Source organism: Nicotiana tomentosiformis, chromosome 4 (assembly GCF_000390325.3).
Source record: "Nicotiana tomentosiformis chromosome 4, ASM39032v3, whole genome shotgun sequence".
NCBI lineage: Eukaryota > Viridiplantae > Streptophyta > Magnoliopsida > Solanales > Solanaceae > Nicotiana > Nicotiana tomentosiformis.
In genome coordinates, this window is record NC_090815.1 from 136,788,000 (window position 1) to 136,802,379 (window position 14,380).

Here is a 14,380-nt window from a genome sequence, read left to right on the forward strand (position 1 = left end):
TCATTTCTACCAAAATCATTAGTAGCATTTAGCAATTCCAAAAACAAAAACAAAAAAGAATATAAGCATAACATCACATGTTTCGTCAGAAGTTATGAATCTTGAAAGAAACAAGCTTTCATTTCAATCCAAAGTCAAAAAGCACCATGCTTTAAGTCTCAGCGTGCACTGAATTTCCTACTACTTCTGCTACGTCTACTCCATCTTCTATTCTAGTAAGTATATACAATTAATATACACAAACATACTTTGCTTCAAAGCAAACTTACCAAGAATTCCAACACTATATAAACCTCACCTCTCCCCTTCTATTCTTCATTCATTCTAAGCACCAACAATATTAAATCCTACTGCTACTAATCCAATAGAAATGGCTTTTTTCTCTATTTCCAAGTTGTCACTTCTAGTCCTTTTTTCTATCTCCCTCCTGGCCTGCACCTCATTCGCTCGCGATCATTCGATCGTGGGATATTCTTCAGATGACTTGACTTGTATTGATAAGCTTATTAATCTTTTTGAGCATTGGATGGATAAACATGGCAAGATTTATAAGAGCATTGAAGAGAAATTGCGTAGATTTGAGATTTTCAAGGATAATTTGAAGCATATTGATGAGACGAATAAGATAGTTAGTAACTATTGGCTTGGTCTAAATGAGTTTGCTGATTTGAGCCATGACGAGTTCAAGAAGATGTATTTAGGACTCAAAGTTGATAATGAATTGCTTAACAAAAGAGAAAAATCCCAGCAAGAATTTGCATACAGAGATTTTGTGGATTTGCCAAAGTCTGTTGATTGGAGAAAGAAAGGTGCTGTCACTCCTGTCAAGAACCAGGGTCAATGTGGTACGTACTTTAATTTTGATTATATAGACCAAACCTTCAGTACATATTCAATAAGGATTTAATTTATATACATGAAAAATATATATATAATATAACATTTTACACCACCAAGAACCAAGATTCATGTGGTAAATTGCCTATTTTGATGACAAAATAGCACGGGCTAGCAAGGTTTGGGACTGGTAATTGAAAAATAACCAGCGCTTGCAAAGTCATTAAAAAATAGCCATTATTTTGTTGCAACACAGAAAGTTCCACCATAATATACTGGAGATTGGAGCACCTGCGTATGAACTTCCAGCATATTATGCTGGAACTCCAGCAAACGGAAAGTTCCAGTATAATATACTGGAGATTGGAGCACCCGTGTATGAACTTCCAGCATATTATGTTGGAACTCCAGCACATTATGAAATTCCAGCATGTTATGCTAGAATTTCACATATAAAAAATTCGAACTCCAACATATTATGCTGAAATATTTTCTGAATTTTGAATAGTATTTTTGTTCAGATTTATCTTTACATTAAAAGAGGCTAAATTTCGATTACTTTTAAAATTGTGGCTATTTTTCAATTACCACTTATAAATCTGGCTATTTTTGAATTTTCTCCTATTTTGATCATATAGATCAAACAGTCAGCACATTTACAATAGGGATTTAATTTATATACCCGAAATATATATATAATATAACATGTTACAATACCACAGATCAAGATTCATGTGGTATGCTGCCTATTTAGATCATATAGACCAAACTGTCAGTACGTATTCAATAAGGGTTTAATCAATCAAGCAGTAAATGGCATACCGATAAAAGGATTTCCTTCCGACTTCGACGAAGCAGATAGAGAAAATAAAGTTGTTTCCGGGCGAAAGCTTATTAGTTTATTATGAACCTTTCTATTCCTCTTCTTCGATAGCTTTGCATTTATATATATATACTGACTGTGGGTGCAGGTAGTTGTTGGGCATTCTCAACGGTAGCGGCAGTAGAGGGAATAAACCAAATAAAGACAGGGAATTTGACATCGTTGTCGGAACAAGAGCTCATAGACTGTGACACAACATACAACAATGGTTGCAATGGAGGCCTAATGGATTATGCTTTTCAATTCATCATCTCTAATGGAGGTCTTCACAAAGAAGATGATTATCCTTACCTTATGGAAGAAGGAACTTGTGATGAAAAGAGAGTAAGTCCATATTAATTACTACTAATTACCAAATCATAGAATGTTAAAAGTATTTCTTAATGCTAATTATTGGTACTAATTAATTTTAATATTTCAGGATGAATCTGAGGTGGTAACAATTGATGGATATCGTGATGTACCAACCAATGATGAGCAAAGTCTATTGAAAGCACTTGCAAACCAACCTTTAAGTGTGGCTATTGAGGCTTCTGGCAGGGATTTCCAATTTTATAGTGGGGTAAAAACACTTCTAAACTCACTAGTATTAATTAAATAGCATTGCATATGAAATTGGAAAAATGACATTGTATAGCCGCTCTCAAAATAATAGCCGAAAAATGTATATTTCTCTCTCTCTCTCTCTCTATATATATATATATATACACACACACACACATACACACACATATATTATGTATGTTATATACAAAAATTATACAAATTTTAAACATCTTTACGGCTGACGAAGTCTCTGGCGCATTCTAAAAGTGCAAAAATTGATTTTCTATAACACTTCATTATAACAGCCAAGTTTTCTTTGGAACTGATTTTTCATGTTATATTATAATATATGCTCTCTATAACAGCACTTTGTTATAACAATAAAAAACTAACGGAATAAACAAAGCTGTTATAAATAAATTTGACTGTGTTTCTTACTGGCAGGGAGTATTTGATGGACATTGTGGAACAGAATTAGATCATGGGGTTTCAGCAGTTGGATATGGAACCACAAAAGGAGCAGATTATATCATTGTTAAGAATTCTTGGGGACCTAAATGGGGAGAGAAAGGTTTCATTAGGATGAAGAGAAATACAGGCAAAGCTGAAGGCAAATGTGGCATTAACAAAATGGTTTCTTTCCCGGTCAAAAAGAAGTGAAATTTCCACCTACCAATTTCCAAGTGTATTGTCTAAATGTTTTATTTCTGATTGAAGCATTCCGTTATCTTTTGATTAAAGAAATAATAATATACTAAAACACTCTATGTACGATGTTACGTTTTTATTGAATTAATATTGGTTTCTCTTGTTTCTTTATTATTTAACTGTACCTCCTACGACTTTATTCTTACATACTTCTTTCGCGCCTAGAAAAATCAGATAATTGGCTGGTACGGAAAGGAATTTCCAATGAGAAAAGGACAAAGGAAAAGGTATAGAAAAATTAAAAGATTAAAATATAAGCAAAAACGAGCTGAGTGAAGTCAAAGTTATGAGGGCAAATATTGAAAGTTTTCCCTTCTTGTTCTTGGAAAATGATATATGGCCTGCAACTTTGTACACCAACTTCCAACTTAAAAAAACTACTACTCCCTTCAATATTTTAAAAGTTGACCAAATTAATTTTTTTTTTTTTACCCTTATTAATAATAAGGATGGAGAATAAATATTCAATGAAAAGAGATTTTATCTTAAGACATAAATAAAAATATAATAGCCTAATCTCTTTCCTAATTAGTATTTCTTGAGTGACGTGTAAAAGAAAAACACGACAAATAATATTAGACAGAAGGAGTACATATTTCACATAATTAACCAGTACAAAGTTGGTCTCAAAATCAACTTCATTCCCTAGACATATATGGTGCTGAAGTACACTCACCTCAAGTCTATGCACTAATATGTACATATGTGAAAACTCAAAGTAGAAAACAAGGCAACAAAAATTTCACTTAACAAAACAAGATTAGGAGATATTAATCTTTAAACTGTAACAGCACTATTTTCTCTTTGATGATGTTCACTGATAATATTCTCATTTTCCTCTAGTGATTTTCCCATTGTCTCGGGGGTAAAAAAATATGTAACGATCATTCCCACTAGACAAACTCCAGCTAAAAGTATTAACGAGGCTGTCATTCCAATCCCTTTAGTATAACCATCATCTTTTTTATTATGAGAAGCCCATAAAAAACCTACTGATCCAATAATTGCACCAACTTTACCGATAGCCCCAGAAATGCCATGACATGTTGTTCTGAAACGAGCAGGAAAAAGTTCCGCGGGCACTATAAAAGTAGTTGTGTTTGGACCAAAATTAGAGAAAAAAAACGTTAGGCCATATAAAAACATGAACCAACCATTGGTGTTATTATTCCAATATGAATAATATGGAATTCCAATTGCTAATAAACTTATTGCCATGAAGAAAAATCCCATCATTTGGATTTTGACTCTCCCAAATCGATCGATAAAATACATAGTCGCGAAATAGCCTGGAATTGTTGAACAAATTGCAATAATAGCTTGGAGTCTTGCAACTTCAAAAGCTTCTTGAAAAGCATTTACCTCTTGCTTTTTACTAAGATAGCGTTTGTATATTTGGGATTGAAAGAGATTGCTGCTGTAGAAAACAATATCGACTAAAAACCAAGAAATTGAACAAGCAAAGAGATCACGGCCATGGCTATGAATGAATGTTTTGGAGAAAAAGGAATAAGAGGGTGGTGAATTTCTTGGATAAACACAAAACTCCTCAGCAATCTGACTTGCTGAAATATCGAGTACTTTTTCCATGTCCTTAGCTGCTTGTGGCACATTTCTTTCAACTAAAGCCGTATACCTATCCATAAAAATTACGTGCCAAGTTTAGTTTATGAGAGAATTCACAAGACAAATATATTGGAAAACGGGGATTTCGGAAAAGAAGGGGAGCTTTCGAGTAACTGGTAAAGTTGCTGCTATGCGGGTTTGAGCCTTTGAAACAGCCTTCTGCAGAAATGCAGGATAAGGCTATTTACAATAGACCCTTGTGGTCCGACCCTTAATTCCCCGGGGATCTCGGAAAAGAAGGATAACCTTAGCGTAACCGGGAAAGTTATTGCTATGTGACCAAGTGGTCACGGATTCGAGCCGTGGAAACAATCTCTTGCAGAAAATCAGGGTAAGGCTACGTACAGTAAACCTTTATGGTCCGGCTCTTCCCCACGGATTTCGAAAAAATACAATATGACCCAATATATTTGACAAGACGATTTGAAACAAATTTACCTGGCAGTCTCAGGCATCATCATACGCCAGTAATAAGTAAACCCTGCTGGAACAGCGCCAATCATTAGTATAATTCTCCAAGCTAAGTCTGCACTGTGAAGTGATCTCTCACTTCCTCCTGAAGTAGCACGATCGAAAATAGAACAAACAATCATTGTAACAGTAGAACTAGCAAGTATTCCAAATCCCTGCATTGAGAAAACTCCAGCAATAAACGCACCCCTTGTCCTCTTATTAGAAAATTCAGACATAATTGTTGCTGATAGAGGGTAATCTCCACCTATCCCAAGCCCTAACAAGAACCTAAAAAATCCAAGACTGAATAAAACACATGTCCTGGACGTGCATATAGAGTGTCCACAACCAAAAGAGCTCAAGAGCATGATCATGAGAGCAAAGCCATAGACTTTGCGTCGGCCGATTAGGTCACCTAATCGGCCGAAAACTAGTTGACCGATAACCGTGCCCAAAAGGGCCGTCACAACCATAGCGGATGTGACGGCCTGGGGCACGTCTCTGGATGATCCATAGTAGATTCGACCAATGAGTTTCATGATCGGAGGGATACAAAAGAGGTCGTATGCATCAGTGAATAAGCCCATACCGGCGATGATAATCGCCTTGAAGTGATAGTATTGTGTTTTAGCTGAGTCAAGGGCAGTAAGGACTTTGAGTGCCATTTTCTTGGTTTAAGGAGAAATAAATGCACACAGAATGATATTCTTCTTTAAGTTGGATATATATATATATATATATATATATATATATATATATAGATCGAAACATTTTAGGAGATGGAAAGCAATTTCGTGGAAGAGGGAAAGGGAAGAAGACAAGCGAAGACTTTGGAGTAGGAAATACTAGAGAAATGTGTGATTTGCAAATGATACTTGTTGAAGATGCGAATAATTGTGAACTTTGATAATATAACTGTGTGGAAATCTAGATTAAATACTCATGCTTTAATTGGTGGAAGACCTGTAAATTCTTAATTAGAGCTGGCCCATTCAACTAACCAACTGCCGGTGATGGGAGGGTAGAATATTGTCATTGCTTTGGTACAAGCAACATCATATGTCATGTTAATAAAGAAAAAATATTCCAATCATGATTTGGACTTCTTCTTGGGACGTGGAAAACTCAATACAAAATCCAGCCAAATGTTTGGAAAATGTATAGATTATTCCATAATAAGATAGCGTCTCAGTCTTAAACAAGTTACGCCCAATGTCCTAAACAAGTTACGTCCAATTATATGAACGGTAAAGAGCTAAAAATGTCCTTGAACTATTTGAAATAGTTCAAAAATGTCCTCCGTTTGTTTTTAGTATCAAAAATATCTCTGCCGTTTATATTTTGGACCACAAATGCCCTTAAACCGTTAGTCTTGCCATTGAAGGTGTCATGACAGTCCAACTGGGTTACATTTGCTTACATGACCATCCACCTAAGCAATCCAGCATGGCAAAATTATTTTTTTTTTAAATTATTTTTTCGAAATTTTTTATTAAAATACAAAATCAACACTTATTCCGAAAAAAGAAAAAAAATTCTGGAAATATTATTTGTTTAGGAAATTTTTATTAAAATACAAAATCAACACTTATTCCGAAAAAAGTAAAAAAATTTCGGAAAAATTATTTATTTCGAATTTTTTTATTAAAATACAAAATCAACACTTATTTCGAAAAAAGTAAAAAAATTCCGAAAAAATTATTTATTTCGAAATTTTTTATTAAAATACAAAATCAACACTTATTCCCAAAAAAAAAAATAATTCCGGAAAAATTATTTATTTCGGAAATTTTTATTAAAATACAAAATCAATACTTATTCTGAAAAAAGTATAAAATTTTCGAAAAAATTATTTTTTTCGGAATTTTTTATTAAAATACAAAATCAACACTTCCGAAAAAAGTATAAAATTTTCGGAAAAATTATTTTTTTCGGAATGTTTTATTAAAATACAAAATCAATTACTTTTTTCGGAATAAGTGTTGATTTTGTATTTTAATAAAAAATTTTGAAAAAATATTTTTTTCGAAAAAATAATTTTGCCATGCTGGATTGCTTAGGTGGATGGCCATGTAAGCAAATCTAACCCAGTTGGACTGTTATGTCACCTTCAATGGCAAGACTAACGGTTTAAAGGCATTTGTGGTCCAAAATATAAACGACAGGGATATTTTTAGTACTAAAAACAAACGAAAGACATTTTTGAGCTATTTCAAATAGTTCAAGAGCATTTTTGCATTTCCGTTATATGAATCCTTATCAATCATATTTAAGAATTACCACTTACTATCCCTAGTCCTAAATCATCGAGAGGCCCACAGGTAGCATATTGGATATACATTTGTTACTTTAAGAGTAAATACATTAATCAATAGGAATAATCGTTGACAAACCCATGCCTCTCATCATTAGTTACCTCTTATGTGTCTTGAATCAATTATAGAAGGCATGACCGATGCATGGGATCTATTATTGCCTCTTTTCTTTATTTTATGGATAGGGATCTATCATTTGCCTTAACGTGCACAGTGGTACGTATAGAACAATTTCAGTTCCTGCTGGAAGGTATTCCAAGATGGTTGTTTATTATATCGTCAAATCCTCTGGAAAATCATTACTGCAATACAAAATACTAATAATTCAAAAAGGAGATGTATTTTTTGCTGTTGGCAAACACCTAGTTTTACATATTGTTTGACAATAACGATGCACAGTGAACCCAAAAACAGTTGTACTACTTTTTATTATGCAAAATCAAATTTTATATACAATGTCCTGCATCAAGTTGTCGATAACATACTTTTCCATATCAGGATGTGATGTTGCTATTCTAATTAGCAGATAATTAAACTCTATGCGGCCAATGATAAGAAAACAGCATTCACTGCAGAAAGCTTGTTGAAACACATTGTTTAAACTAGTGCTTGTTTGACCAAAAAGTATAATTTTCGGCTAAAACTATTATATTTATGTAATAATGGGTTAAACCTAGTTAACGATAATATTTCTAGATGCGAATCTCGAAAACGTGTGTGAGGTGGGACAGATCCGACAAGGGGTTGACAATAACAAGCATTAAATAGTCATAAAATACAAGCAATAATGGAAGAGAAGCTGATAATAAATAGCAATAAATGACATTTGAGTAAATAGGAGGAGTGATTCACCCATAAATAATGAGCTAGGTGATTATTCCTCCTGACAATGATGAACGACAAACAGGTCTTAGAACATTCGAAATCTTCTCGGATCTGGTGAAAAAGTACATGATAATATGAACAAGAATCTTCATAAAAAAGTGTTCTTTTTATCTTTTCAAGAGGAAGAAAATCTTTTAGTAGGGTCTGCTCTTATCACAATGAATATCGCATGCCCACATTCATTATCATTTTTCCTATTTATATGGGACATACCCCCAATAAACCCTAGTAGTACACATACAAAGAATATCCAATGGAATATTCTCTTTAATATCCTGCTTTAATAAAGAGCCGTTACAGCTCTTTTTACGATGCTCAACACTGACCATCTTCTACATCTCGACCACGGGCTTCGCCATCTCCTGGTCGACCTCGACCAACTCTTTTCTCGATACTGCTTAGTCCCAAGTACTGAGACGAATTTTGACCCATACAATTAGTCCCTCCGCTTATTAAGGTCGGCTTCTGGCGACCTTAATGAGCGAATTATGTTTACTGCAGTTGGCAAAATTTGGACGAGCGAGTCGAGCAGTGATGTTTCGGACGAGATGGCATCGTGACCTTTCGTGAACCGCAACTTTTGGGGTTGTGTCGCTTCCGCATCAGAATTACGTCATGACGTCATGCGTCATTATGGTGCATTTTTCCGATGCTCTATGTCGTTTCCCGTGTGACTGTCAGTTAGGGGCTGCCATTTCGACTTTAGTGCAGGTAATGATGGCATAGTCTCTCGGTTTTGGTGCCTGAATTCTTAAAGATAGGTGCAACGACATTCATTTGCTCCTTACGCATTTTTCTCATAAAAAACCTTGTGTCTTCTTCTTCTTCCCTTGCTGCATATCTTCTTTGCCGGTCTTAGCGATTCTTATTGCCTCTCAGATTTCCTTGCCTGAATATCTTCTTTCAAAAAGAAATGGCTAATGTATCCTCTAGTTCTGCTGCGAGAACTGACCCTGTCCCCTTGGTGGTGCTTATGACCCATCGCGCTGATGGCGTCTCTGTCGCCGTTAAAGATGAGAATTTTCTCACGGTGGAAGAAATAATTCCCCATAGTGAGAAAGTTAGGTGCGACTTTTCGAAGGCGCCTGAGGGAGAGCCCGAGGTCTCGGAATCAGCGATGAAAGAGGTCGATCTAGCTGAACTTAGGGAAAAATTCAACATTCCTGCCCACATCGATCTGGTCCCAGCAGGGCGCGATATGGTACAAATCCACCGCCCCGGGTATTGCGCGTTCTATACATACCCTTTCCAAGTTGGCTATACTCTTCCCCTTCTACCTTTGGCGGAGGAATTGCGTTTGCCCGGCCCAACTCTCTCCATGCATCTAGAAGCTTATTAGGATGCTCACAAAGTTTGTGGAATTGGCCGGGGTCAAGGTCACACTCCGCCATCTGATGCATCTCTTCGCCCCTAGCTTCTACAGGGGGACGATGTTTCACCTTCGCCACCGAGAAAGTAAATGCCTCATGGTGAAGATGGATGACAAGGCAAATCATCAGTTCTGGCTCAACTACTTTTTTGTTAGAACCGAAGACGTGGTGACCAGCGCGAACGGCTTTCGTGAGACTTGGATTACACTCGTAAGTATCTATTTTTTGCTAAAAGCACTTGATTTGTCTTAGTCGCCGGTTCTGACATTTTGTCCCTTCTTCGTACAGCCAAGACTACACCCCCTCCTTTGGTCGGGGACATTTCGAATTGAGTTGACCGAGTTCTGCCTCACATTGTGGGGATTCGTGAATGGCCGAGCTTTCTCAAGAAGTTCGGGCCTGCTTCTTTCTTGGCCGGTGAGTTCATCTGTATAAATTTTTGCTATCTTGACTTCATGATCGCTTGCTCGTTGCAGTGTATTCTTAGTGGTGATAACCTTCAGTCTTTCTTTTTCAGTTCGAGGATCTTTGAGGAGGCCGAGGGCTCCTCCTCCTGTGTTTCGTAAGAGGAAGGCTGCCTCTTCATTGTAGTCTATTCCCATTGTGGCCATGGCTAGGCCTTCTCGATCGGCTACTTCTGTTCCTTCTTCCATCGCAGCCAGGTCTGCTCGGTTGTCGGCTCCACCTGCTACTGCCTTAGCATCGGTTTCTTCTCCGTATGCGGATATATCGATAGTAGATCTCCCGACTTCCCCTTTGCATCGTCTAGTGAATGAGGAGGAAGTGTCATCGCTGAGAGGTGGGAATTTGGTTTCCCGTAAGAGAAGATCGGTAGATGTCGGTGATAGGGTCGCCCGGGCTGTGGATTCAATAAGGGGCGATTTATTCATCCGTGAGACGGCGACAATAGTGCTTGACGAAGACATCAAGTTGTCGTCTGAGATTCCGCCATCGGCTGAGGCCGCAGAGGACGTGTCCCTTCCCGATGCCACGATGGAAGCTGAAGGGTCGTCTGCGAGAGTCTCTGATATTTTACGGCAAGATGAGCCATCGGCCTCGCGACCGGCTGATGGTCCTTCTTCGCTGGCCGATAGGAAAAGAAAAAGCATTGCCGAGGATGGCTATGATACGGGCTCAGATGTTGACGCCGATGAGGTGAGGATGATGGGAAAGGATTTACCCGACTCGAAGTAAGCCTGGAGGGGTCCACGCGGACTATTGCGATCCCCATGGATCGAGATTTGTTGGTAAATACGGAGAATGTGGTTCCTTCCCTTGGCCCCCTCTGTTCCGGCGTGGAGGGTAAAACCCTTGAAAAGCTGGATGACACTACCTTATCAAGGAGCATAGCCGACCTCGCTCTCAGGGTAAGATTTTCGACTTCTTTCGTTTTTGTTTGTCAAGTTCAACGTCTATGCTTTGTTCTTACTCTTCATTTTCTTTTTCTTTCTCTTTCAGACTGTGATTTTGGAAATTGAAAGCGCCCGAAGAGAGGAGAGGCATAAGGCTATTTTTCTGTGGATGGAGCGAAAATACCGCAAGTACCGTGACAAGTATCGCGATATTTGTAGGTGGTTTGGTGAGAGTGGCAATTTCTAGGCTCTCCGAGACGAACTGAAGGAAAAAGATGACGAGCTGGTGAGGGTCATCGAGAAATGCAACGTTCTTGAGGGGGCACTAAGAGATAAAAAAGAGGAGCTTGAGGTTAGTAGGGGTGGAATCCCAGTGAGATGATCTCCAAGCTCAGGTGGTCTCGCTGCGCGCCGAGCTCGAGGAGTGTGAATTCAAAACGGATGCTTTAAGTAGCGAGGTCGCCGAGAAGGCAGCGAATCTCGAGAAGACGGAGTTAGCTCGGTCCGGGGCTATGAAAAAGGTAGAGGCTTTGGAGATCGTAACCCGTGTTCTTCGTTCCGAGTGAGAGAGTGCCTTGGAGACGGCCAGACTCAAAGAAGAACGGCTTTATGAACGAATTGGAGAGTTAGAGAGAGAGATGCTTCTGGACTTTGTGATCGAGTCGCCGCTCTTGAGGCCGAGAAGGCACAGTTACTGGCTTGACCATCCTCTTCCTGTACTTCTAATTTCCCTGATGTTCCTCGGGATTTGTATGAGGAGTGGATTCACGCCGAGGCCCAGCTGGATATATTTAGAGATCTGTTGAGGGCGGGGACCGTTTCAGAGGCCGTCTTCGAGGATGCTCCTGTCAAGGCACGTGGAGCTCAGGTCGCTTATGGTTACTATCATGCTACACCGGAGGCCGGTAATGATGAGGGGTATGCGGGCGTAGATCAGATTGAAGAGGACGCCTGGTATGGGGACGAGTATCTTGAGGGCGATGGTGATGGTGAAGGGGCAGATGGGGATGACCTAGGTGATCAAGCCGATGGCGTTGCTGGGCCTGGTGGCGATTAGTAGTTTTTTTTTTCCTTGCCGCAGACTCGCGCATTTTTTGTGGGCATCTTTTCGAGCCTTTGTGAAAAATATTCTCAGTATGAAATACCAGTTTTTTTATTTGTACCTGATTCTTTTTCTTCGGTTCAAACTTGTATGCTTTTGATCTTGTTGCTTGGTTCCCTTGGTTTTCTAAGTCGTAATCATTTAGCTCGGGTAGGGTTGAACATATACTTAGTTTAATTATGGTCGCGGTCGACAGGTGTTAGATCGATCGAGGTCGAAACAAAACCTAAGTTTGATCATGGCCGAGGGCCGGTAGATGTTAGTTCGATTGAGGTCGAACACATCGTATGTTTATTTATGGCCGAGGGCCGGTTAGGTGTTAATTCGAACAAGGTCGAATATAACCTATACTTAGTTATGGCCGAGGGCCGGTTAGGTGTTGATTCGAACGAGGTCGAATATAATCTACACTTACTTATGGCCGAGGGTCGGTTAGGTGTCGATTCGAACGAGGTCGAATACAACCTACACTTAGTTATGGCCGAGGAACGGTTAGGTGTCGATTCAAACGAGGTCGAATACCACCTATACTTAGTTATGGCCTATGGCCGGTTAGGTGTTGATTCAAACGAGGTCGGATACAACCTACACTCAGTTATGGATGAGGGCCGGTTAGGTGTGCCTCTAGGTGCGGCATTTGTCGGCATTGTGATCTTTAAGGCGCCGTTGCGTTGGTTGTAAATTTGGAGAAATAGAAATAAACTTCATGCATTTGTGCTTTGTTCATAAATTTACATATTTTTTCGGACGTTGGCTGGCATTTCAATCCTAGTCCCAGTCTTAGCCTATCCAGTCCCTTCATTGGTCGACTTGGAGAAGTCTTGAGAGGTCGAGTAATGAACTACCTATCCTGTGCCTCCGTCTGTGTGCACTTCAACCTGAAGTGTCTCCTCCGTCGCCTCGTTAAAAACCTCCTTGAGAAAACCCAGTTAAGACAAAACTCAAGTGAGGAAAAAAGAGTACGACTTTGAGGGCACTTCATCTTTTAAAAGTTGAAGTACTTGAGATATGCAATATTCCAGTTGTTTGGTAGTAGCTTTCCTTCCATTGTTTCTAGTTGGAATGACCCCTTGCTCGCTGTCGCCGTGATTTTGTACGGGCCGTCCCAATTTGTTCCTAGTTTACTGTAACGACCCAACCGGTCGTTTCGAGAGTTATAGCCCTGTTTTCCCCATTTCTGCTTCCTTTTGTTCTTTTCAGCTATAGTATGATATACCGGGTTAGTTGGTTCGGGTCCGGAGTGATTTCGAAGTGGATTGAGACACTTAGTCTCTAAAGTAAAAGCTCAAGTTGAAAAAGTCAACCGGATGTTGACTTATATGTAAACGATCTCGGATTTGAATTCTGATGGTTCCATTAGCTTCGTTAGGTGATTTTGGACTTAGGAGTGCGTCTGGAATGTGATTTGGAGGTCCATAGTAGAATTAGGCTTGAATTGGCAAAAGTTAAAAATTTGGCGATTTCGGTCGGTAGTGGAAAATTTGATATCGGGGTCGGAATAGAATTCCAGAAGTTGAAGTAGGTTCGTGGTGTCATTTGTGACGTGTGTAAAATATGAGATCATTCGGACGTGGATTGGTTGGTTTCGGCATCAGTTGTCGAATTTGGAAGTTTAGAAGTTCTTAGGATTGAATCCGAGGGTAATTTGGTGTTTTGATATTGTTTTGAGTGATTCGAAGGTTCGACTGAGTTCGTATTGGGTTATAAGACTTGTTGGTATGTTTGGTTGAGATCCCGGGGGGAGGGGGGGTCTCGGGTTGAATTCGGATGGTTAACGGACTTGGAAGTAAGTTGAGGCAACAGGTGCGAGACCGCAGAAGCGGGAAGGAGCCCGCAGAAGCGAAAAGGAGGAGGCTTGGCAGTGGCCACAGGTGCGAGGTTCTTTCCGCACCTGCCTGGCCGCAGATGCGGACCAATTGCGCAGAAGCGCTTTCGCAGAAGCGGAAGTGAGTGCGCAGGTGCTGTACCTAGAGAAGTTAGTGATTTCCGCATAAGCGGACTTTCAATTGCAAAAGCGGGACTGCAGAAGCGGGATTTGGGCCGCAGGTGCGGAAGACCTGGGCAGAACATATAAATACGAGGTTTCGAGATTTTCACCATTTCTAACATTTTGAGCTCGGATTTTAGAGATTTTGAGAGGGTTTTTCAAGGGGAATTCTTAAGGTAAGATCCTTGTGTCCATTTTTCTTCAATGATTACGTTTCCCTACTAATTTTACACCTAGTTGGTGAGTTTTTTAGGTGAAATTTGGGGGTTTGAGGCTTGGGATTTGGAGAGTTAATTTTGAGAAATTGAATGACCAT

The 14,380-nt window shown here is 39.2% G+C and overlaps 2 protein-coding genes across 2 annotated transcripts; one reads left to right on the forward strand and one right to left on the reverse strand.

Moving 5' to 3' along the window:
• The first annotated feature begins 312 nt into the window (after positions 1-312).
• On the forward strand, positions 313-3,088 carry LOC104095530 (cysteine protease XCP1-like). The gene is made up of 4 exons (XM_009601675.3): positions 313-845; positions 1,809-2,044; positions 2,142-2,282; positions 2,711-3,088. Exons 1-4 carry the CDS (start codon positions 371-373, stop codon positions 2,924-2,926), a joined length of 1,068 nt encoding a protein of 355 aa, XP_009599970.1. The 5' UTR covers positions 313-370; the 3' UTR covers positions 2,927-3,088.
• Positions 3,089-3,524: 436 nt separating this feature from the next.
• LOC104095529 (probable inorganic phosphate transporter 1-9) lies at positions 3,525-5,968 on the reverse strand. Its single transcript, XM_009601674.4, has 2 exons — positions 5,039-5,968; positions 3,525-4,610 (listed from the first exon to the last, which is right to left on the reverse strand). Exons 1-2 carry the CDS (start codon positions 5,716-5,718, stop codon positions 3,752-3,754), a joined length of 1,539 nt encoding a protein of 512 aa, XP_009599969.1. The 5' UTR covers positions 5,719-5,968; the 3' UTR covers positions 3,525-3,751.
• Positions 5,969-14,380: the final 8,412 nt, after the last annotated feature.